Source organism: Dermacentor albipictus, chromosome 3 (assembly GCF_038994185.2).
Source record: "Dermacentor albipictus isolate Rhodes 1998 colony chromosome 3, USDA_Dalb.pri_finalv2, whole genome shotgun sequence".
Lineage (NCBI taxonomy): Eukaryota > Metazoa > Arthropoda > Arachnida > Ixodida > Ixodidae > Dermacentor > Dermacentor albipictus.
In genome coordinates, this window is record NC_091823.1 from 118,514,790 (window position 1) to 118,540,886 (window position 26,097).

The 26,097-nt window shown below is 49.8% G+C and overlaps 1 protein-coding gene across 1 annotated transcript; it reads left to right on the plus strand.

Moving 5' to 3' along the window:
- Window positions 1-1,947: 1,947 nt before the first annotated feature.
- Window positions 1,948-3,810, plus strand: LOC135915590 (uncharacterized). Its single transcript, XM_065448703.2, has one exon. It carries the CDS (start codon window positions 2,172-2,174, stop codon window positions 3,702-3,704), a length of 1,533 nt encoding a protein of 510 aa, XP_065304775.2. The 5' UTR covers window positions 1,948-2,171; the 3' UTR covers window positions 3,705-3,810.
- The last annotated feature ends 22,287 nt before the right edge of the window (window positions 3,811-26,097 follow it).

Consider the following 26,097-nt stretch of genomic DNA (forward strand, 5'->3'; position numbering starts at 1 on the left):
CCAAGGAAGCTGTTCGTCTTCTTAGCGGCTCGCGTCCACATGCTCTCACAAACAATTCAATTCCCTGGTTTCCCGCTCACGTAAGATCGGTCAAGGGGGCTCCCCACGAACCTCAATGAGTCTGCCCACGAGGCAGCGCGTGACCTCACCGACCGCGCTTCCTCTATAAGGAGCACCGACTCCCCTCCTCTCTACGGTCACAAAGACGCTCCCGCTACTCACAACGAGATTATTAAATATTTCTACATGTCCAGAAGGGTCTTTCCACCCCCTCACCCCAAGTTGAAAAGGGCGCAAGCCGTTTCGCTTAGGCTTCTACAGACCAGCACATATCCATGTCTGTCCGCTCTCCACGAGGCTTACCCCGACGTGTATCGCGACGACGCCTGCCCGTACTGCGGCCAGACATCCACTCTACCTCACATGCTCTGGGAGTGCGGGTCGACATACCCCAAGTTCATCAAGGAGGAGTGGGACTCGCTCCTGCGTAGCCCCGCTCTAGAAAAGCAAATCCTGGCCGTCCGGCGTGCCCGCGACCGGGCTGGTGGACTGACCTGCCGGTCCCGACGTGGGACTAGCCGGGTGCGCGACGAGTTCGCGTCCTCGCCGCACCTGCAATAAAGTTTATTCACTCACTCACTCACGGGAGTATGAGCCATTGATGATGACAGTTTTTGACATGCTGTTCTGTACCTTGTATGAGTGATTAGAAAGAATTTAAGCACTGTTGGCTTCACTTTGCTGAGTGCTTGTAGCCTCTGCCATACGGAGCTATGAGCCATTGCATTTTTTGCTTGCTTAAGGGAGCATGAATGCTTACGGGTGTATGAGTGATGATAGTTTTCGTTCACGGAGAACAAAAATGCATGCAACCCTAGCCGTATACAGCTTTGCTGTAAAGATTGACAAATGTGGGAATAAATGCGAACCAGACGTATACAGATACATTGTTGTACGGCGGTTTTGGTTCTGAAACCAAGGTCACTCGCACTCAGGGGCGCTGCCTCAGCTGGCTGTGCCAATTTAAGCGACTGCTCGCCCATAGAAGTGTTCGTCGCTTCGGTACCAGCCTGCGTCTCCTTTCTTTTGTCCGGCCACCGTCCCGGCGTGCCCCTGCGTTCCTTCCCATGCCCGGCGCTGGCTCCATAGCGGCCACACCGATACGACGTATATTAACGCGATAGCGTTAATGGCCCCATCATAGAGAAAGAAAAATAGAATGGCCCCATGTTGCAAAAAATATGGCATCGGCGCCCGGCGTCCAGCGTTGGACGTCGCTTCGGCAAAAAGCATTTAGGACCAAATTCCGAATCACGCATACCCAACCACTCTTCTACCACCAAAGTTGTTCATACATTGTCTTTCATTATTTACAAAGTTATTCCTCGGCATTTTAATAACGGCAGCCCACAAACAAATGCAATGGAAAAACACATGGAAAGTGCATATTTTTTATGTTATCTCTTCTGAGACTGAAATATTACAAGTGCGAAACAATAATAGGAAATCGACCCACGCAAGAGGCCGCGTTTCTACCAGAAAGCTCGCCTTCGTGCACAGCGTGCGCCGCCAGCGTTTCCCGGTAAACGTTACGGTTACATAAGTTGAAGTTGACGGAAAGCATGAAAAGCAGTCAGGGGTCTTTGAACGCTGTAGCATTTCATTCTTAGAGGCGAAACATAAGCGTCCTCCAAATTTTAGAAGAAATATGATTAACTGTGTTCGTCTTCTTCATTGGAAGCACCACGTTCTTGTTGTGGTCCTTGTTCTCGTTTCCCAACAATGGTTCGAACCCACTACGGTCGATTGGCCAAGATGTCTTTTTGTTGTGGTCTCAACTGTGCCTTCTCACCTGGGCGTCATCTTCGTCTGCCTTTATTGGACTAGCGGGCACTCGCTTATTCTCATTGCATTAGTGGTAGAACTCCGCACACAACGGATCATAAATTTGTGTTATACATCTAGATAAGCTGAAATGTCGCAACTTTCATAGCTTCACGTGCGATCCATACTCGCAGGTTTAGAACCTGGCCTCAACCACCAGTGGGCGCCGCGTCGAGCTGACCTCTGCGCCGCTGTGTTGCTGTGGCCGGCCGATGACCTCGATGTGAATCACGGCGGGCGGGGGAATCGCAGAAGCTCAAAGAGGCACCTACAAGGTAAAATTGTCCATGGCCGCGACACCGCGCTGGCTGCTCCTCCAGGGCAGCCTGCTTCTGATAGCCTTCGTCGCTCAGCAAAAAGCAGAAGCAGCGAGAATCGACGAACCCATCAACCCTAGAGAGTACCGCGCCCGAAGCGACGTCGGCGCCGCACAACCGCTCTTCAGAAGCGCCAGTCGGTGGATGTTCGACGCCAGTAACGAAGCCAGGCCACGCCAGCGAGCGAATGAGGCCGGTAGCAGCGACACCCGAGCGCACCAGCAACCATCTGCAAGCGTAGAGAAAGGTGTGCCGCGGGTAGAGCCCCAGAACTCCTTCCATGCTGAACAGGACAGTGTACGTGTGAGTGACAGCGAACAGAGGCGCCCGCGACCAGGTCGGGCGTACGTCATAACAGACCAAGAGAGCGGTGACAACACCAATGGCGTCGCCGTCGGGCACAGGTTACAGTTGCAGCAACAGCAGCCGCAGCAACAACGAGCGGACGACAGCTTCCTGGACGAGGTCATTAAGAGCGCCAAGGCGGGTAAACCCGGCGGTGGAAACGTTGCTGCAAGACCCGTCGTCTTGTCCGATCGCGGCGGCCCTTTCTTGAACGCAGCCGCCGCGCGGGTCTCCGCCAACGGGACGAAGCTGTACAACGTGAGCAACGCGCAGAAGGTGGTCGGCGACGAACACCCCATGGAGTTGGGCAAGGTCAAGATCCGGCCCGCGCACGTCGTGCTCTCCAACAACGACACGCTGCAGCTGGAGTGCTTCGTCGGCTACAACACGCACGCGTCGGTCTCGTGGACGCTCAACGACCGCGTCCTGCTAGAGGTTGACGAGTCCAAGATCCAGACCATAGACTACAAGGGCGTCAAGGTCATGGTCTCCTCCATCCTCATCCGCAACGTGCTCAAGCTGCCCACCTTCAAGGAGATCTACGTCTTCAAGTGCATCTACTTGTTCGACGACGAGATGCAGACGGCGCAGAGCGTCGTGCACGCCCGCGTCACCGACGACTGCCAGACGGACCAGGAGTGCGCGCCCAGAAACGCGCGCTGCGTCAACAGCCGCTGCACGTGCGCCAGCACCCAGTACCCGGTGAAGCTGCAGTCCGTGCACACGACGTGCCGCGTCGAGGCCTTCCTGGAGACCGAGTGCCTCTACGACGAGCAGTGCGAGAACGTCGAGCCCAAGAGCGAGTGCACGGTCCACCACTGGTGCGCCTGCATCCACGGCTACGCCAGGGACGCCTGGAGCAACTGCCTGCCCAAGAGCACGGGATTGAGGACCCGGTGCAACTCGGACCGCGACTGCGCCGACCTCGGCGCCAACTGCGTGCTTAGCCACTGCTCCTGCCTGGGCGACCTGGAAGAGCGCAGCGGCAAGTGCGTCGCCAGGAACAAGCCCACGGACGAGCTCCTCAGACGGAGTCTCGTGGCCAAGGTCACGCAGAACGTCGCGTCGCCGCAGTACGCCGCGGCTTTCGCGCTGTCCTCGACGGTGGCGGCTACCCTAGCGCACTGTCTCCTCCTGAAGCTGCTCACTCCTGAGTAGACCATACAGACCATCTGCCGGCGAGATCACCATCTTTGTTCAGTAATGAATGCGGCGGTGTATCGTGAGAAGTGTATCTTACGGTGCATGTGTCTGTTTCTTGTTACCTACGTGTCAGAGAGAATATTGCTTGAAATCCATATCAAGGGGAACGTCACCTGCCACAGTGGTTTAGTGCCCGCTGAATAAGGCGCCACAAGGGCGGTCAGCGCCGTCGCTTTCTCACGGAAGGGGGCGATGGCGAATGCAAAGAGAAAAAAAGAAAGGAATCTTGTATGTGGAGAGCATAACGATGGTACAGAAGCCAATAGGGTGTCTAGGTTATGTTGAGGCAGGAGGAGGAACGGGAGGAAATAACAGTAATTACCTTTTCTTGTTTCGCACCGCAATCAGTACCTGTGTTCACAAAGCAGTTTGTGTGTTAGGGCGGATAGTGAGAGCACACCCTTGTTAATCCTTACAGGGAGTAACGATAGGGACGTGTCATTGGGCTACTTGTTGATATTCAGAATTTAACATGTACAGCGCAGATCAGGCATCACTAATCAACGTTGCGCACGCGGAACGGACGTCACCGTAATGACGTTGTTGTCCGCCTCCTTTGAGGTGTCTCTTTGCACGTCCGACATAAATGTTCCATTCTGAGGGAGCATCAGTAGAAAGTTCCTTCGAATGGAAATCATTGCGAATACGTGCGAATACGCCCCAAAAGTCACGCAGCCCCCCCCCCCCCCCCCGCCTCCCCCGAAAAAATTAACATGACGTGACGTGAGCATAGTACAAGAGCCGGCTAATATCGTCCCCATAGTAAGGGGAAACCCTTTCCCCAATGGAAACGCGTCGCATAATCGCTGCACTAAATGGCTGTTTGCAATGACGGAGCAGTCAATGTGCGCAGCCAGAGGTCTTAAGCATCAACCACGAAGAACCAGGAAGCCCGAAGGATAATGCTCGACGGTTAAGTTCAGCGATGGCGGGCAAGAGTGCAGCGAGCAAAACCACTCGCATGCTGCGGCTTACACTGGCATGACAATCATAAGTCACGACGAATCACGTCGGTGAAACGATGACACATGCGTCTGTAATGACTGGGTCCTCCGACCATGCGTCTAACGACAATGTGGCCGTCATGTTCCAGGGTGGGAAGCTCGCCCAGTTCGCCAATAACGGCGAGCTGGGCGACGACGAGATGCAGACGGCATCTATATCAGAGCGTTATGGCAGCCATGAGGCGGCCGAATCACATCTTTGTAGGCCGCCCTGACAACGCTGGACGGTCTCGGCACAGGGGCGGGAAGCAGCGGTGCAGAAAGGAAAGATTTCGCTCAGCAAAGTGTAAGCCGGAGAAAATTAATAGCAGTGGCGGCCATTTGCGACGGTGCAGGAATTGCATAATAGGCTCTTTTGTTGACAAATATGTTAACGTTTTTTAAACAATTTTAGCGAACGTGTTAGGACAGCGGAATTGAATCGGGTCGGTGCTGGATGCATTAATGCCCGCTTAGTATGAGCATCCGGAGAAAGAAATTCAATCTCTTTCTCTATGGGAAGGCTACATAGCCTTCCTCATGCACAGCTACATTAAACTATGCCAGACACCAACGCACTTTGTCGCAGATTTTGAGGACAAGTATTTCGAAACTGATGCCATGACACTCGCCAAATTGACGTGCGTTAATTAGGTGCTGGCTGGTTTCAGCACCGCTACTGCAATGTACGCAGTAATGTTCCTAATGAGTGAATTTTAGTAAAGAAATTGTCTATGTTAAAATTTCTAACGTCCTCTGGCTTGAAGGTGTTGCCTCAGAAAGTGCCCTTTTTATCTACTGTATTCTTTTTAAGACTTAGTCGTTGCTTGGACGGCCGCGACAGTTAGTCCGTGGAACGCACTATGTGAGACGATAGGATGTAAAGAACGCTGTGCCGCGCCGTGATCCTTATCTAAATTATGTAAGAGATTATATAATCTGTGGAACAATCATTAAGGCGAAGAGCCGGCTTCAAATGCGAGAGCAGAACAGTTCAAGTTGCATTCGCAGTGTGAAAGCTTATAGTGTAAGCGTGTGACGAAAAAGAAATAAAAGGCAAAGCTGTCCTTTCTTTTAATTCGAAAGTTTGCCCTGTAGCTTAAATTGTCTGAAGCATGCATGTTATATGTATGATTTGCGTGTTCGAGTAAGTCAAACAGGAATCTATAATGGGAACAACATAACCGCACATCGTAGTCGGGTGGTCGGCTTGGGCCGTAGCCCCGCTTTTTGCAGTTGTAGTGGCGCCTTGATGAGCGCAGTCCGGGACAACTTCGCAAGAGGTTCGCGGAAGGGACAAGTCGAGCCGAAGGCTAGCTGGCCGACGGTCCAGAGCCAAAAGACAGGTCGCAGCTGGCGTCACTGCGCACCCTCACAGATCTTTCTTAAAGGGCCTCTACCAGGCTCCACTGCAAATTTTGTTTCTATACACTGGAAGTTGTAAAACGCCGTCTAAGGAGCGTTTTACTGAATGAACTTTTCAAATCGGGTCGTTACAGGAGGAGATGGAAGAAATTAACTGCGCTGTTGCCATGCCACCAGGAGAGGAGCGTCAATGTCTCCCTTTGTCTCGACTAGCCGCTTACAGGCGGTGTTCTATCGCTGCCTTCTCGCATACCGGAGCTGGGGGACCACGTCATGTTCACTCGTCAAGCATGCATCGCCGCCTTTCTTTCTTTCTTTCTTTCTTTCTTTCTTTCTTTCTTTCTTTCTTTCTTTCTTTCTTTCTTTCTTTCTTTCTTTCTTTCTTTCTTTCTTTCTTTTTTCCTTTTTCTTCCTGCGCGGCGCATCTTTAGCGGCGGCGTTGCGCTTCCGCATTGGATGATCAACCGAAGTCAAGGAAGGAAGGAAAACAACTTTATTCAAGGTCCTGCAGGCCACGAGAGCTTTGGGCTCTCATGGAGTGGGCGTCTTCCACGACGGAACCGGGAGGTTGAGTTTCCTGGCGGCATCGGGGACCTGCTGGACGGTCCAGAGTTGGAAAGCTAGAACCGCTCCCCAGAGTTAGGGAGCGGTTCGCCAAGGCTTGGTTAAGGAGGAATGGTCCTCTCGCTTGTTGTCGGCCTCTGTTGTTTTCGGGGTGTACGTTTCTGGGTATAGGTCGGACCGTGATCTTGGCGCGAATGTCCCGTGGGAGGTCCGCAAAGTCTTTTTCTATGTTTCCTTGAGCAAAGCATAGCTTCCCTGGGATCGTGCGCACCGGAGGCGTCGTCGAAAGCCTAGCAAGCTGGGCGCGCTGCCGGGCTTCGGCAATTTCTGCATGCTCGCTGCGTCACTTACTACGACGCTTGACTTCGTTTGTGCCTCCCTGTATACGGAAGGTCTGATACGCGCGGAGTTATCAATGCAGGAGTGGCGAAGCTCGCAGCTTTCTCTAGAATGAGTTTCGAATAATTAAGGGCGCCGGCCGGATGGTGAGTGAGAGTACAGCGATTGCGTGTTGGAGATTTCCGCGGTGAATATTTCCTCCTGCTGCAATACCTTCGAGTATTCGACAATGTGCACTTTGGAAAGGTGCTTGTCCGTATTTCGTTCGAATGTGCGCGCAACAAGGCCTTCGCTTCTTTGCGACTTCATTTTGAGAAACCGCATTCATCATGCGGTTTCTAATCTAGACTCGAACAACATGCACCAGGTCTTATTAACTTAGAAAGATTCGTTCACCTTTTTTTGTCTTCTTTCTTCTTTTTTAAAGCTCGGTGATTGATAGCTGAGACGCTCAGTAAACTAGTATAGAGTTCATCCTTTGATGCGTTGCGTATCACCGGGTGTCTCGTCACTTTTCATATGTTCTATGGGCCTCCTGGTTCTATGCAGTGTGCATATCTATACTAGTATGTTCTGTTACAGTCCCGTAGCAGCACTTTATTCTTTCGTACGCCTTCAATTCAATTCTTGGGTTTTACTTCAAACCCACGATTTGATCTTGAGGCACGCCGCAGTGGCGGACTACGGATTAATTTTGCCCGCCACGGGATCTTTTAACGTGCCTCCAATGCACGGCACACGAGCGTTGTTTGCATGTCGCCCCATCGAAACTAGGGTGCCGCGGCCGGGATTCGATGCTTAGCAGCGTAACCTCGTGCTTAGCAGCGTAACGCCACAGCCGCTAAGCCACCACCGCGGCGGATACGTAGTCCTTGAAAAGTGCAGTCAGGAAGGCAGTGAAAGTGACCCTCATAAGTAAGCGAAGTGTGAAAGAAAATTCTGTGAAATGACAAAAAGAAAGACCCTCAACAAAAAATTTCATCGAAACTACAGTTAATATAAAAAACAAGAAAACCAAAAACGTATTTCAGTGAAATCGCCAAATGTTTTTTTTTTTTTTACACTGCAGGCCACGTCACATCCTAGTCAAGCCGCATCACTTATGTTCCGACATTTTCATGACGTCAGTACATCAGCATCATCAGCTGCCTGTTTTATGTCCACTGCAGGACGAAGGCCTCTCCCTGTGATGTCCAATCGCCACTGTCCTGCGCCAACCGATTCCAACTAGCGCCCGCGAATTTCCCAATTTCATCGCTCCACCTAGTCTTCTGCCGTCCTCGACTGTGTTTCCCTTCTCTTCGAACCCATTCTATAACCCTAATGGTCCAACGGTTATCTAACCGGCGCATTACATGACCTGCCCAGCTTCATTTTTTTATCTTGATGTCAATCAGAATATCGTCTATACCCGTTTGCTCTCTGATCCAAACCGCCCTCTTTCTGTTTCTTAACGTTATGCCTAGCAATCTTCGTTTCATCGCTCTTTGCGCGGTCCTTAACTTGTTCTCAAGCTTCTTTATCAGTCTCCAAGTCTCTGCCCCACATGTCAGCACTGGTAAAATGCACTCATTGTACACCTTCCTTTTCAATGATAATGGTAAGCTGGTCCAGAGTAAGGAGTCAATGACAATGGTACTAATGGTCAGGAGCCGGCAATGTCTGCTAGATGCGATCCAACCCATTTTTATTCTTCTGTGAGTTTCGTTCTCATGACCAGGGTTCCCTGTGATTAATTGGCCTAGAGTCTGTGAAGGTACTCCTTCATAGACTCTAGAGGCCGACTGGCGATCCTGAACTCTTCTTTCTTTGCCCGGCTATTAACCATTATTTTTGTCTTCTGCATATTAATCTTCAACCACACTCTTATACTCTCTGTGTTAAGGTCCCCAGCCATTTGTTGTGACTCGTCTGCATTGTTGCTGAATAGAACAATGTCATCGGCAAACCGAAAGTTGCTGAGATATTCGCCGTCGATGCTTACTTCTAAGCCTTTCCAGTTTAATAGCTTGAATACTTATTCCACGCATGCAGTGAATAGCATTGGAGAGATTGCGTCTCCTTGTCAGACACCTTTCCTGATAGGTATCTTCCTGCTTTTCTTGTGTAGAATTAAGCTAGCTGTAGAACCTCTGTAGATATTTTCCAAGGTATTTACGTAAGCGTTCTGTACTCGTTGAATGCGTAATGCCTCTATGAGTGCTGATATCTTTACTGAATCAAATGCTTTTTCGTAATCTATGAAATCCATATAAAGATGTTTATTGTACTCTGCTGATTTCTCGTTAACCTGATTAATGACATGGATGGCATTCACTGTAGAGTATCCCTTCCTGAAGCCAGCCTGTTCACTTGGTTGACTAAAATCCAGTGTTGCCCTCATTCTATTGGAGACCGTTTCGGTAAATATTTTATATAATACTGGGAGTAAGCTAATGGGTCTATAATTTTTCAATTCTTTAACGTCTCCCTTTTTGTGGATTAGTATAATGTTTACATTCTTCCAGTTTTCTGGGACCCTTGTGGTCGATAGACACTTCGTATAAAGAGCCGTCAGTTTTCCAAGCATTATGTCTCCCCCATTTTTGATTAAGTCGACTGTTATTCCATCTTCTCCTGCCGCTCTTCCTCGTTTCATGTCTTGCACGGCACTTCTGACCTCATCGCTAGCTATAGGAGGAGTTTCTGCGTCCTGTTCATTACAGTTTCTAATTGAGGTGTCCTGACTCCTCTGGGTAGTACAGGTCAGTATAGAATTCTTCCGCTGCTTTTACTATATCTTCGAGATTGCTGATGATATTACCCTGCTTATCTTTCAGTGCGTACATCTTGGTTTGTCCTATGCCAAGTTTTTTTCTGATTGATTTCAGGCTGCGTCCATGTTTTACGGCTTCTTCAGTCTTTCTCACGTTACAGTTTCGAATATCACTTATTTCCGCCTTTTTGATCAGTTTTGACAGTTCCGCGAATTCCATCTTATCTCTTGAGTTGAGCATTCTCATTCTTTGTCGTTTCTTTATTAGGTCCTTGTTACTTGGCAGAGCTTGCCCACTGTTGGCCTTGGAGCCTCGCCTCCCACTTCAATGGGATACGTCAGTACTCCAGTTAAGAAACACGGTGGCACCAGATTACAACACCGCCCAAACTATATACAACGAAACCTATGCGGTTCATGTTTCAAAATTTAGGATATTCGCTCACTCACAGCGTATACATAAAGTGCCCGCGAATCAGACGGTGCGCAGCAAAGCAATTGCGCGGCTCCACGCAGCACGGCCACCGAGCGACATCGCACGTTCCACGCCTGCAGCTGACTGCTCGATGGAGACGAGCGCGCCCACTGCAAAAGAAAGAACTGCCGAGCATCTCAACGGCGTCCCCGATGTCGCCTCACTGCTTGCAGCGGTCGCGCCGAGAGCGCTAATGGAAACCTCGTGTCCCGACGGCGTGACATCGTATTTCGAGCACGCGTTGATCTGGAAACAGTTAACTACGGTCGCTTGCGCGGTCGACAAAGAAAGCGCCAAAAAGGCGGCGCCGTTCTTTCCCTCGTGAGCAGCCCTGTACACGCTTACCCGTAAGCTGTTTTCGGCCGCGCTGTGCTCGTTCTACTGTTGGGTCCCATGTGCGCGTGCGGGGATAATGTGATGCTCTGTATGGCAAAGCTTTTTTTCGTTTGGTTGTTTCGTTCTCTGCCAGAAGAACGCAGTTACAAGGCGCACGCGCGTATGTGTGTTTGCGTGTGCGTGCATGTGATAGTGTGTGTGGGGGTGTGTGTGAGGGAAAGAGTATGTTTGTGCAAGTGTGTATGTGCTGCAGATGGCATGTTTACTTTTTTTTATTTTCTCTGCAACGTCCTGCCTTGTCCATGTACTGTGTAAATGCTACACAGAGCACGCTGCAACCTTGTTCTGGCAGTTGGAGGCCCACAAGCAGACGCACCGAAACTTATAGATGAAAAAACAAAGAAAGAAAAAAAGAAAATCTACGGTCCAACGCGCCGCTGGAATCAGTATTGTCATGTGAAGCATCTTGCAGGCAGCTGCCCATCGGCTTCGCTTGGGATTGATAAAAGTGATAACAACACAGTGGCGCATCCAGCCACTCAAATGGGGGGGGGAGGGGGGAGGGGAAGCGATTGCTCGAAGTGAGACCAGAAAAGGGTGGAAGGCCGTCTCATTTTTTTTGTTTTAAGGTGTTACTGCTATCACGCAACTCCCACCTTAATATAATTGCTGTTTAACTTTTTTTAACATTCATCCCACTCATTTGTTCTAGTCTGTTTTCACGGTCGTAAAGAATTCTAGGAATTATAACCTTACGGGCGACCACGCTTCAGGTATATCCGTAATTTATTGCGCTATATTTCTCAATCACGAAGATTGATTCGCGGCGTATTACAGGGAAAACAAACGTAACTCCATTGTTAGAACGAGCGAGTACTGATCTTGGTGCCTTAATAGGTGAGATTGTAAACTGATAATTATACGCTGCAGCTCGTAGAGTGCAAAATTATTACATAACGGACATAGAGCGACGCAGTTATGATGTTTATTCCATTTTTGCCCAATCAACGAAGTTCGCGCAATGCATTCAAATAACGATTGTTCTACATTTACTGTAAGACGTAACAATGAGGCGAAAAGTTACTTGTACGTAGGAGAAGGTCAGTCTAGAACCTGAAGGTGAAAGAAAGCGCGGCATCACCGCGCTACCGCTTGCAGAACTGTACAGCGGAAAAATAACATTAATCAAATCATACCTGTCAAACGAAGACTAGTGTAGTTAACACAACCATGGTAACATTTTCATGCAAAAGTTCCGAACGCAAGATGGGTTCGAAGTCTCAAATGCGAAGTACAGCGTCTAGCAACGACAGGATTACAGAACGTTCATTCCAATCAACGTGATGGCAGGGCAGAGAGACTCCCCTCCCCCCCCCTTAAAAAAAAATCTCGACAACATAATTAAAATAGTGACTATACATTTCCCTAACTGCAGCTCGGGGAACGAAACGCATGTGTAATTATAGCTACGCCACGTTGGCATGAAGACGACAAAAATATAGTACTCCCAGATCGTCCTTCGTCCGCTGTTGTACAGCGTTTCACACTTTCTACTTCTTCCAGTCCCAACTGGGCACAACAATAGCCGGGGGAGCGCGCTCTAGCTAACACAGCGGCACACACACACACACACACACAAAAGAAAAATAGAGACTAACGCAATTCGGCACACAAGACGTCCTTGCCGTCCTGCGAGATCTGCGGTACAGCACACACTCCTGAGCACCACATCGCCGTAACAACGCCACCATTGTGCCACGACAACATGGCCGCTAAAGCGAAAAATATATCACGTGATTCACTCCGCACTCTTCTCTTATAGCGTGCAGACTGGGTAGGGCCTTTCAGTTTTTTTATTTTATCCGTGGGCTGCTCTGCCCGCAGAGCGCCGACGGATCGCGGGATCGAGCACTAAAACATACCGCGCGCTAGGTTGGCTTGAATATGAATCGTATGAATCGAATGAAGCTAGTTCGTCCTAGTTCGTTCTTTCCTCCATGACCACCGCCTTCCATTTCCCAGCAGCCGCAAATTCTGCTCAACACACACGTAGAGTATTGGTTACGTTAGTTACGTCAACGAGGATATATATATAGCTGCCGCGTCCGGGGATTGCACACTTATGCGTTCGTACAGAAAGCAAACTTACTTCATTTATTTTTGAACACTTTTCGATTCATTCCACCATGATGAAAGTAGTCTCGCTGTTCAGTAACATGTATTTCCCCGATGTGCCAGTGTATATGTGGCAATGCGTATATATCTTCTAAACGTCTTTCGCGCACTTTACGAAAACAGCCCAATTCTTGGCCAATATATACCGCACTAGCTATGTATCACTTGTGCAGAGAAATGTAGTAATAATCTAATAGTAACCTAACGCTGTTCCCGCCATTTCATGTGCGGCACATTATACGATTTACGTCCTTCTTTCGCATTTCTTTTTAAGGAGAAGTGACCAGCATTTGTTTCGAAACAACGTTGCGGCCAATATACCGCCCTCGGTGTGCTTTATGTCGGATGGCGCAAAGAAGAAGATAACGAAGAAGAAGACGTCGCCATTGCTGCTGTAGTTCGTGCAGTCGCCTCGTCTACGAGATACTCGAGCTGCCAAGTAGCGATTCTTTATCTCGCGTCCAAGCACCGCTGTCGCCAATGTCCAAGAAAGAGAAGAAGGATCGCGGAGGGAGCCACACAAAGCCCCCGCCGTCGAAGAACAAAGACCAGAAGGTCACCGCACGACCGAACACCCCAGCAAATTCGAAGAAAAGCTCCCTCAGCGAAACCGACCCGAAGAAACCGAGCATCGAAATGAAGGCTGCTCTGAAGGTCACTAACTCCACCAACAAGAAGGTCTCCATCGACGCAGTCTCTTCTCCCAAGTCGGAAACTCAAGAAGCAAAGGAGGGAGCATCTCCGCTCAGCTCTAGCCCCATCGATACCGCCGTTAAAGACGCTCCGTTGAATGGGGAAGGGGCCAGCCGCGAAGAGGCTCGCCACGAAAGAAGGCGACGAAGACGCAGGAGCAAGCAGGGTCGCCGCTCCAGAAGAAAATCCATCGCACGTCTCGACTCCGAAGACTCGGAAACAGAGAACGTGTCTGCCGAAGCGAAGAGTTCCGATGACCGCGACGACAGCGAGGAAGACGACGGATGGTCGACTGAGCGCAGAAGAAGCCGCCTTTCGACCTTGCCGCGCGCCGGACGTAAACGTGAACGGGTGAAACTGGTGGACGCTTCGACAAACACTCCGCCCGCTTCGATGATGGACCTCGTCAGCTCCGAAGCGACCGCTGCAAAGAGCGTCCAAACAAGCACCAAGGCCACTCAGACGGGAGACGTCATTATAACACCGCGAGTCGCCAAGGGCAGTCGCGCGCAGCGTTCTTCCAATTGGCCCGCCAAGCAAACCACCAAGGAAAAGTGGAGCCCATCAACAAGACGACCGAAGCCACGGATCGCAGTGTCAGACACGACCGTCGTGACTACGGAGCTCCGCGCGCCCAAGGGCACAGTTTCGGAGCGTTTTTACGAGCAGATCATTTCAACCGAAGACGAGAGCACGGACGACCGGTCATCGTTCAGCAGCGATTTATTAAGCGAAGATGCATTCACGTTTTCCCGTCCAACGAATATGTTAACACGGCGCCCGCGGAAAAGTGGGAAGTCGAAATACCCTAGAAGCACATTTGACCCCCATCAGGCCTACGCAACAGACCCAGCTAAACATGAAGGAACAATAACGTCAGAGCTGCTGGAAGACCCAGACATACTTTGTTCTTACTGGCCAACGACAAGAGGAACAGATTATGTTGGTGCGGTCGAGATGCGAGATCCGCGGTACCTGAAAAGGGACGACGATGCCAAGCTGGAAGAGTATTACAAAGAAGTGAGAGAAGAGCTCGTCGAAGCTAGCAGTAGCAACGACTTGGAAGGTGAACAAGCCAGCCGAGTAGGACGTGACACAACGATAATAGAGCATTACAACCGCATCGACACGCCTGAGTACACGGGCGGACTTCCACGGCAGTCAAGTGCTTTTGACGACCCGCGAACGAAAGGAAAGAGCGCTGTCTCGCCCTCGTGGAATTTTCCCAGCCGCGTCGACGTAGATGCACCACCCACGCGATACGCATTCCAGGTGGCTGAAACAAGCGCAAAGGGACAAGACCAGCCCCCGCCAAATATGTGGCCTGATAGCCAGGGTGCCACACAGAGTACCAGCGTTAATCCAGTATTTCAGCGTTGTCGAACGAACGCTGCCGAAACATACTCCAGCGAGCCTCGCGTATCTGCGCCCGCAGATGACACTGTGATGGGCACATCAGCGGCTTCAACGCCGGCGGTGCGTCAAAGCGCAAGTTTCCAACACTACAGCGCTCCAACTTGGAACCCCATGAATCGATACCCCCCCAATGCTGAACCATGTGTCATTCACAAAGCCATGCTTCAAGGCGGCCAGATATTACAGCTGGCCATACCGCCCCTGGTGGGCATCCCGACGGCCGTTCATTCGACGAGTAGTTTCCCGAGGGCATACAGCAGTTGGATGCACAGCAGCCACCCAAGCCAATTTTGTCAGTTTCCCCAGCAGGGGACCCACTGCTGCTGTTCGTCGGTCCACCACGGAATGGCCAGTTGCCTAGGCTGCCGACATATCCCGGCGAACCCTGTCAATCAGCGTCAGATCACGTGTCGTTCTGAAGGAAGCTCGCGTTCACGACCATCCGCGGAAACCTGCAAAGCCCTCGAGGACGAAGGAAAGGGTAGCGTAGGCCGTCACGGAAGACAAGACCAGCGTGGCGTCCCTCCAGCAGTATACTCGAAGCATCCGGAGACTGGCGGAACGCCCCGCCGACAAAAGAACAGGGCACCCCACAAATCTTTCCCCAAAAAACAGCGCAGCACGGCCGGAACGTCGTCTTCGGGTGCCCTCCGTCAAAAGAACGAGGCAAAAGGGAGGTCGTCTTCTCAGCAGTCTTTGGCAGGCTCACCATCGCGACAGCTTCACGGCAGCGAGCAGGAATTACGAGTTGCTCGTGCCAAACAACCCGGAGGAATGACACCTAGGAAGAGCAATGAGAGAGCTGCAACTTCCCCAAGTTCACGTCGTCAGCTGCGGGACCGTGCAAATCAGGCGAAGCCGCCCTGCTCGAGCACAGAGTGTCGTCCTGAGCGATCTCCTATACCGCCAGATGATCTCCAGTAGATTCGCCTACACCAGTTGGCCAAGGCTGTTAAACCACCAATATTTTCACATGAGAACGCCACCGAGTTCAGCGATAACCATTTGACGAGCAACTCCTATCACCTTTCTGTTAAAAACTGATTTTAGAATCTGCTGTTACGAACGGTGCGCAATAACTTTGCGTACACTACCGATATTCGCTGGTAAATGTGATGATCACGGATAGTAAGTTTATTATGGCGTCTTGCGTTTTTACCCGGCGCTTATATTGAGCCTCGTGTGCTATATCCGTTGAAGCATTCCGCTAAGCCACTGAACATGGTCTCAATATGAATAGTAAACTGTCAATTCATTTGAGAATGCCGCGCGATGCGCTACCTGAATCGTCAATTAAAACGCTTTGGTAATGTCTTGCTCATTTAGATCTGTTCACGCACGGATGCATGAGTGTATACCGAGCTGGTAGAATGGTTTCTTGTATAAACTTTTAAGGTTCAGGCTTGTCGAGGTGGTGTTTTTATTAAGTGTAACACACCTGACTATGGTAACTTTCCTCATACTGGCTCGCATACAATTAAAAGAACATACAAACGCTTGCTGGTCCTCTGAAGTACATTCCGAAAATTGATGTTTTCTGAACAATGTAGAAATAAGTGATCCATGATTTCTGGTCTCTTATAAAGCAGTGCGACCTCCAAGGTAAGAAAAAAATTTACAGTCACTTTAGCACACGCCAAAGAGGGTGAAGGCGAAATCTTGCGCGCTTAAGACGGCCATTAAATTACTTTGCATACTCATTCGAATGCGTTGTTACTTCTTATTGTTTTCTCTCACTAAAGGTCGTGAGTTCGAGTACCCTAATTAAGGTTACCTTAATTAGCTATGCCCTAATCAAATTCACCCTAATTAACACCAACTGTCGTGGGTTTGAGTGCCTTAATTAACTATATATAATTAACTGTGACTTAACCAACTTCGCCTTAACGCCAAAAGTGAGTTAGAGTGCCTTAATTAACTCTATATTAATTAACTGCTCCTTTCTGGCATGATTAGCGACGTCGGTGTGGCAGCGATGTGAAAGAAGACGACGAACGAGCGCTCCGATTTTCTGTACCTCACACCGCAACCTTGAAACATGGAGATCTAAGGCTTTCACCTTTAAAAAGTTGGAAGTTCGCTCGCCACTGCCTTCGCCCCTGTACGCGGCAGGGAAACAGGGCGGCCGACATCTAGCGGCGACGAGTGGTCCGGCCCAAACTACAAGTCACTTTTTCTACGTAACGGAGAGTCACAGGAAAGCGGTTTCTCGTCGACACAGGAGCCGATGTAAGCATAATTCTTGTTCAATGTTCCGACCGCACAACGACACCTGTGTCGTTTTTGCAAGCCGTCCACGGCACCGGGATTCCAGCGTTCTACTCACGCTCCATCACGCTAAACCTTGGCCTTCGGCGAGCGTTCCACTGGATTTTCCTGGTTGCGTACGTCCGACGCGCCCTTTCTGGAGCACACTTCCTGCACAACTACGGCCTCCTAGTCGACGTAAAGAGTCGCCATCTCATCGACTCTGTTACACAGCTGACCGTTCCCGGTGTTACTGCACCCGCCACGTCACCGATCGCGACCACTTCTACCATGTGGAAGCGCCGTTTCCTGAGCTGCTCCGCGAGTTTCCCAGCTTGACGCGACTGCCGGATCGCACACAATTCCTGTACAACATGACGTATGCCACCACACCCTCAACTCCGGCCATCCGGTCCAATGCCGTCCCCGTCGCTTGTCTCCAAACTCAAGATCGCTCGCGAGTTTGAACACATGCTGACACTCGGCATCATCCGCCCTTCCTCTATTAATTGGGCATCACCCCTTCACATGGTGCCCAAGACTGGGGAGGAACCCATGTGGCAATTACCGGGCTTCTCCTCTGTCTAACATAACAGTTCCCGATTGACCCACTTTCGAACATTAAAGATTCCACTATATAGCGCTGTACGGCGCGACGATGTTTTCTTAGGTCGGTCTCATTCGCGCTTATCACTAACTATATACCTGTCGCTGAGGAGGACATCTATATAAGACCGCCATCACCACTACATGTGGTCTTTTTTAACTTCTACGGATGCCCTTCGGCCTAGGCGTAACGCTAGCCAATCGTTTCAGCGTTTCATTGATTCAGTCACTCGAGGCCTGCCTTGCGCTTTTGCATACATTGACGACCTCCTCGTCGCAAGTTCTTCCGTTCTTGCAAGAACATCTGGTACACTTGCGGTTGTTTTCTCGCCTTGTTAGTCGAGCAGTCATCAACGCCGCCAAGAGAAAATTCTGTCGTCCGGACTTCGAGTTCCTTGGGCAGCTGGTCGACGCCAATGGCATTCGACCACTGCGGTCCAAGATTCGTGTCACTGAAGACTTCCCACGGCCGACTACAGTGACCAAGCTTTGGCAGTTCTTCGGGTAGGTCCATTTTTACCTACATTTTGTTCCCGACTGCACCCGAATTACGGCTCCGGTAGACGCTTTGCTTAGCTCCAAGTGCAACTAAGTGTTTCGGTGGACTTACAGTTCAAGGTTTCACATGTGTCGAATCCTCCCTCGCCGCTACCACGCTGCATAGACACCCAAAACCTGATACACCTACTGCTATCAACATGGCTGACGCCTCATCATTCATTCATTCATTCATTCATTCATTCATTCATTCATTCATTCATTCATTCATTCATTCATTCATTCATTCATTCATTCAGTAGGTCCTCAAAGGCCCCATTTCAGGGGCATTACATGAGGGGTGGGTGGGGAGTACAGAAGTTACGACAAAAAATGAATTTAGATGGCAGTTTTGAACTGTTGAAGATCTGTTAGGGAAGCGATGTGGCCGGCAGGGTCGTTCCAGTCCAGGGCAGTATGGATAAAAATTATTTTTGGAATGTTCCGGTATGGGCGCGCTGGCAGTAGACGGCGTTGGGATGGCTGTGACGGGATAAACGATGGGCTGAGCGAATGGATACATTGCCGGGTGGCAAGCTGTGAAAAAAAATTGTGATAAAGAGAAATGCGAACAAGTTTACGGCGCGATGAAAGAGCACTAAGTTCAAGTTGGTATTTTAATTGGGTTACACTATAGAGCGATAAGAGTAATTTAAAAGAATTAATCGTGTAGCACGATTTTGAATAGATTACAGTATATTATACAGGTTAGATTGGTGAGGATCGAATACTGAATGTGTGTTGTCGGCGGCCATTCCGGAACAGTTCATGAGTGGCACGGGGCAGCCACTCGCTTTCTTCTCCAAGAAGCTCAAGCCTGTGCAGACCCACAACACCGTGTTTGGCCGTGGATTACTCAATTTTTATCTCCTGTGCGCCACTTTGGTCATTTCCTAGAGGGCCGCCCATTTACAGTCTTACAGCCCCTTGTGCACGCCATGAACCACTCCGCGTCCTGTTACACACCGCGAGAGAGCCGTCACCTTTTCTACGTCTAGGAATTCGGAACCACATTCCGTGACGTCAAGGGCACTACCATCCCAGCCGGTGTCCTCAGTCACGTCGATGGAGTTTCCAACCCACTGGAAGAGCCTTTTGTTATCGACGTCGACCTCCTTGCCAGTCACCGGCACGACGACGTTGAACTTCGTACCCTCTGGAGCTCGTCAACATCGTTGCGATCAGAAGACGTCGTTCAGACTCCAGGTGGTTCATCGGTTGTCTGCAACATTTCTACCGCTACACCTCAACCATTCATTCCGGTATCATTTCGCGGACACGTGTCCGAGGCAGTCCAAAATCTGTCGCATACTGAAATTCGCGCAACGCCCAAACTTCTTTCCACTCGCTTTGTGTGGCCCACGCTAAACACACAAGTTGGCGACTGGGTTCGCTGCTGCTTGCCGTGTCAACGTCCCAAGGTTTAGCGCCACGCCGTACCTAGATCCTCCCAAGCCATTTCTTCCACCGGATGCCCGTTTTGACGCTGCGCACTTAGACGCTGTGCACTTCGATTGACCGGTTCTGCTGTCCCTCAACGAGAGCGTCGGAGATGGTAATTTGAATATACGAGAAAACATAATTTTGTTACGCGGAAACTCAAACAAACCCCTTGTCCAATGTTTCAACAATTCATAGACCGGCCACGGTGCCCGCCATTTGCGCGCAAATATTTGAGGCCACGGAGCAGCGCGCTCCGTTTCTTGTAACACCTCCAGATGGCGCTCGTCTCCGCCGCCGTTACCGCATCGCGGCCCACGCAATAGGCCGCGTTTCTACCAGAAAGCTCGCCCTCGTGCATAGGGTTCGACGGCAGCGTTTCCCGGTAAACATTACGTTTACATAAGCTGCAGTTGCCGGGAAGCGTGAGAAGCAGCCAGGGATCTTTGAATGCTATCGCGTTCCACTCTAAAAGCGAAGATTAAAGGGAAGCTGAAACACTTTTCGGAAAAAATGAGTTCCCTGCGGCATTCTACAGTCTTGAGTCCACTGAACACGAATATCTCGTTTAAATAGGGCGGAAACAAACCCAAGCGGCACGCGCACCAGCGCCTCAGGGAATCGCGCGAACGTCGCTGTTGCCCGTGATTGGCCGGGACCGCTTTGACGTCATTCACGGGGATCGCCGGTCGGCGCCGCCGTTTCAGAGCGTAGCACGCTGTTCTGTTTTGGCTTCATAGCTGAATTGTAAGCACTATGGAACGTTCTCGCTGTCTCGGAGAGCTTGTATTTTCGCCGTACATATTCGAATCGACAGCCGATACAGAAAACGATGGCGGCAACGGGGCCAACGACGATGTTCAGTGTGCCAACAGCGAGAGCGATGTGTGCACCTTCTCGCGCGTTGGAAATCTTAGCTGGTACATATGTCTTTTCATGTAGCTGCATGCACGTTCCAATGACGGGATAAAAAAACGCGTTAAAGTGTCACTGGGAACTTGCTGCTGGAAGAATGCCGAAGCACTACCATTTCATTAGATTGTAAACACGGGTGCAATTCGGCGATGTCATGCACCTTGCCGCTGCTTGTCTAAAGTTGCGTGGTTTTTTGCGTGTTGATACACGATCGCGAACATAAGTGCCGCGTTTGGCTACTTCAGACTCTTCAACATTATCTGCCTGTGTCACACTGGCTGCTTCAAACTCTTCGATTGGTGATGGTAGTGGAACAGGTTCATCAGGGGCTTGGTTCTCAAGGTGCTCTGCTAGAACCTGAAAGAGTGCAAGGCACGGATGTCATGAATTTCAGCATATCATGCATATAAGCAAACATGACAACAGTTGGATTACTTAGAGTAATTGAAATACTTTTTCAGTAACTTATGTGATGGATTAGTTGTATAGTGATTTAGTAATGTGAATTATTTGGTGTCTGTAATTTCATGGCTGAAGTAATTTATTAATTGCGTTAAATATGCACCAGTAAACTGTGTACGGCGCCAGAACTTTGGTAGTGTCGTGAGGTGGGGGGGGGGGGTCGTGGAGGCACATGGGGGGTAGGGCATGAAATGTTAGCAAGTGTATGTTACCTTGAAGAAAGGTTGGCGTCCCTTTATATTTTGCTTTTTGCTTCTTGTATGCATGAAAACTTTTTGTAAGCAATCGTAAAGTAATACCATTACTTTTTTGAAAGCGGTAATCGGTAACGTAATTCAAATTAATGAGCGTAATAAGAAAGAGTAATGTAATATATTTACTTTCAAATAATTATTTTGCCATGCGTAATGGCAAGAACAAGGGCAAGAAAACATTTATTGTCCTACAGCGATGTCTGTATTGGGCTAGACCACGTCGAACGCTCACAAGTTCAATACATCACAACGTTACTTCATTATTCGAGCCCGTTCGCCTTGCCACGGGCGCGGCTGTGCCGACGCTCGTTTTTGCGACATTTCGCTGCTGGTAACAACTGTGAGTGTGAAATCTACGGAACGAAGTTCTTACGCGCCGAGATCAACTACTCTAACGCGAGCATGAAAATATTACCGTAACGCCTCATGTCGTGCGATTTGAACATAAATGCTGAACAGCTAAACCTGCAGGCACCGCGTGGTAGGACGAATAACAAATATCACTGGATGCGCAAGGGTACCCCCGGTCAGTTATTTCACCGTATCAAAACAGCGCCGAACAAACAGCTGTAGTACAGTGTTCCGTGACAAAGCGAAGTGGAAAAACAGGATGAAAACGGCAAGCACTTCGCACGCATGTGCATATTCCCGGCTGTGCCTCCACCTCGCTTCGTCATAGGCCGCTGTCGGCCGCTGTAAGGCCGTTTATTCGACACTCAGGTGATCACCCGTTTAAATATTTGCCCGTGTGCACATTAAAACCCTTACCTCACCCTTTCTCCCCTTGGCGAAGGCCGCTCTTGGAAGTGGCGAGGTGTTTCTCTTGTGGGGGAATATACGGAACAACGCCGGCCTTCAGTCACGCCGATTTAATTGGAATATCGATTGCCCGCATCGTTGTCAAGCTCCGATGATAATCACTGTCGCGGAAATCGTCCGAACACAGCACAGTTGATTTCGTTGGCAAGAAATTATCTCCACACCGCACGGACCCACTGCGCTGCAAGTTTCTTCTCCTTCGGGAAGATGTGAAACACCACATCGTCTCGCCCGCCTGTGTTCGCACAGCCGAATGCTGCACAGAACGAGGGCATGTTGGGCGCCCTTGGCTGTAGGCACTCACGCAACACAGAAAGGAAGCACAGTTCACGAAAATCGCAAAAGAAAACAAATGTGAGCGGCGGCAGATCTCTCGTAGCGTCGTTTAGTAAAGCGCAGGACGGAAAGAAACATGCCAGCACGCCGGTCCGGCAGTACGGTCCCCGGGAATGACGTCACTCTCGCCGGTTCTCTCCTCCGGCTGCCTCCTCACCCGGCGCTCCGGGAAGCGAAGGGGGCGTGTCCGCGGGGGGGATTGAGAACGCTTCTTCCCCATATATTGACAATACAAAGAAAAAAATTGCAGAACCGTAAATTAATAGGTGTGTTCTTCCCAACCCCAGCAATTCATGGAAATTGAAATCCGTTTCAGCTTCCCTTTAAGCGTCCCCCAAATCTTTAGATGCGATAGCAATTATATGGACGCTTGAGGAGAAAAAAAACACGGCTCCGAACAGCAAGAAGCTTGGTAGCGAACGTCGAAGCTAGGCTTAGCATTGCCGCGGTGGTAGCTACGGCTGCCAGCGGATCTGCGTACGAAAGCGCCTGTTCAAGGCGGTGAGATAATCAAAATGGCGGCGGTGGTGGCTTCCATGATTTCTTACAATAATTGTATGAAACTCTATGGTGGCTTGGATCAATGCCGTTTTAACGTGACAGCGTTAAGGGCCCCGCGTCACAGAAAATCTGGCGTCGGCGTCCGCAGCCCAGAAAATTCCCGATATATCCTGATCCCAATATCCCGATCAAACGACGCATATTGTATACGGCACTAAAGTTGCTCATACCTTGTCTTAAGTTTTTTACAAAGTTATTCCTCGGAATTTTGAGACTGGCAGCCCACAAACTAATGCCACGAACCAAAACAGTGACAGCGCATGCCCTTTATGTTAAATCTTCTCAGATTGAAATATCAAAAGTGCGAAACAAAAAATTGGCAGTGGCTTAGCCCGGCTATGCCAGCACATACGAAGCGAAGGCTTGCAAGTCCAGGTTAGTCTGGTCGTCTAGCTATGTTGCGGCGTTTAGCCAGTCGCTCGGCGCGCTGTTGGTCTGTTTCCTGGGCGATTCGTTTCCTCATCTCGTTCCGATGTCGATTCCAGGCCTCCTCCTGCTTATCAGAATTGTCGCCGTACATACTGCCGCCTCAACCAACGTTACTAGATTACTTTCAGTTGTCAAACTCCGCCGCGGCACCTGGCCCCTTTCTGTCGCGCCCGAGGGGTGGCGCGCGCGACACAGTCAGCCCGAAGGCGGGTGGTGCGAACAACGTTTGTGCGGGCGGACAGAGACGCCGATGCGTGCAGAAGCGTGCCACGTTTTGCTCGTGTTTCTTATTTGTGTGCCAGGAAAATGCTGCTCGCCTTGTGAGAAAATATACCTGCAATGGAACAATGAAACGGCAATGAAACAAGAAAAAACACGAGAAAGACACAAAGTGATAGCTAGCTGTGGTGCAGCGCTCTTCCTATCACTTTGTCCGTCCTCACTCTTGTTTTTTTTTGTTATTAAATATTTGCGAGCATTCCACGTCAAAATAGTGTACCAGACCACAGCCTTTGAACTTCGTGCGCATTTCCTAAGGGATATAAAATTGTTACACTAATTATGTCAGGTCATCAAAGATTTTTTGGAACTGCTGAACTTGACAGAACAGAATGCAATTCAAAAAAACCTGAAGCTTTTTGCATCACAACAAACGACAAAGTAGCTGCGAGTAACTCTGATGTCGAGTTTAGACATTGTCGATGATCTGCCGCGTCCAGGTGCGCTCTATGTTTCGACAGTTAAGTTACATCATGATCCACTGGAGGTAAGGCACACTGTTCACATTTGTTGTGACTACATTCACATTGCACTGTTTGCTAGAAAATTCCCTCTCATGTTTTTTTTTTTCAGCAATACATTAGACTAGTGCGTTCCTTCGGTTGAGATGAGTCCCATCCTACTATAACCAACTTCACGCAGATATTCCGCCTTCTAAGCCTGTATACACCTGTGAAAACAGCGCTACGTGGTAGTGTGGACGGTGTGCCAGGACCTGTGCTCGTCGGCATCAACGACACATTCAAGCAGATGAGAGAAGCCTGCAAGTAAAAAAAGTAGTCTTCGCAATGCCATTGAGGTGACGTTGATAAGTTGTCTGGAGCGAAACAGCTCACCAGAATGTGCTTGCAAAGAGCATAGCAATGAGCAATGAACATAGGGGACAATGTTGTTTATTATCTGTGTGGCTATGTTATTCGCAAAGTCACAAAGGGCGCCCCATGTGATCTATGCATAACGGACATAAGCTTTGAAACCCCAGCAGCTGGCTGCGACAATTACTTGAGTGCAGGAGTCTCAAGCAAGGTTCCTTAAAGCACCCGACGCCAAAGATGCTGGGCTTTATGAAGACTGCTAACAAAAGTGTGTCGGCTTCCCTGGATGAGGCAGGCCTTTGCGGAGAGATATATTGGAAGGTTTTAGATTATCTAGAGGGGTGCTGTCTCCCTCTTCTTGGTTGTGCAGCGCTTATGTTCGCGTTCACGGGCGAAGTACTGAATCACTTCATTGTTATGCGGATGCAGTTTTACTCCAGGGATACAAACTGTTAACTAGAAAGCAGTCACAAGGTAGCTGTAGCAACCAAGAAAGCGCGTCTTTTGTGAATATCGATGCATAATGCTTAGATTCATCAATCCGGCGTTGTACTGGTCCTATTCTTTTTTTCATGTATACATAAAACATGCCACTAACGAAAAGCCTCACTGTCGTCTTCATTCGCCTATTAGCTGCTTTTTACAAAGTGCACAATGTAAAAAGGCTATTCTTTGAATATTTAGCGCCACGAAGTGCAGCAAACAAAAACAATTGTGGCATTGAGTCGGCGGCGCGCTGCTGCTTGGGGAAGCTTCCGCAGCCAATCGGGCCAACCATGGCGGCAGCGCCACCTCGCGAGAGGAGACGGCAGAGGGTCACCTTCTCGCGCCGCTCCCAGGCGGAGTTTTACAACTGAAAAGTATCTAGTAGCGATGGCCTCAACTGTGGTTGCGGCGCACCCAAGCTCTTCTTTTCAATCCTCCGACATGTTATCAGGCATGCGACGCAGCTGGTGAAGCGAGCGGAGGCGAGCGCAACGACGAGGAATGCGGTACGTGTGACGTCATACCAAACGGCGGCGACGGAAAGGCGCGGCGCTGCGCAGTAGTGACTAGGGAGCGAGAAATATCCGCGGCGAGGCGCACGTTGTGACGTCATGTGCCTTTCGGAACACCGCCACTGCGAAATCGAAAGTTTGCGGCCAGTAAAGCTTTCGCTTTAAAATACAAAATCGGCCCAACCAAGAGGCCGCGTTTCTACCAAAAGCACGCCTTCGTGCATAGATTTCGCCGCCAGCGTTTACCCGTAAACATTATGGTTACGTATAAGCTGCAGTTGCCCGGAAGCGTGAGAAGCAGTTGGGGATCTTTGAATATGCTATCGCGTTCCACTTTTTAAGGCGAAGTTTAAAGGGACACTAAAGTGAAAAATTATTTCTTCTGCATCAGTAAATTATCGTTCTACAACACCAAAAACACCACTCTTACAACGATAATACGTTTGGTAAGCCAGAAATAGCGCAAGAACGAAATACGGGTGGCGACGCCTACTTGAGTTCCCGCACCTGGGGGCTGTGACGTCTGGATTTTGATGGCATCTTCTAGGG

Bases quoted from the DNA above. Each gene is read 5' to 3' on its own strand.
- LOC135915590 (XM_065448703.2), top strand. From the start codon at position 2,172: ATGGCCGCGACACCGCGCTGGCTGCTCCTCCAGGGCAGCCTGCTTCTG.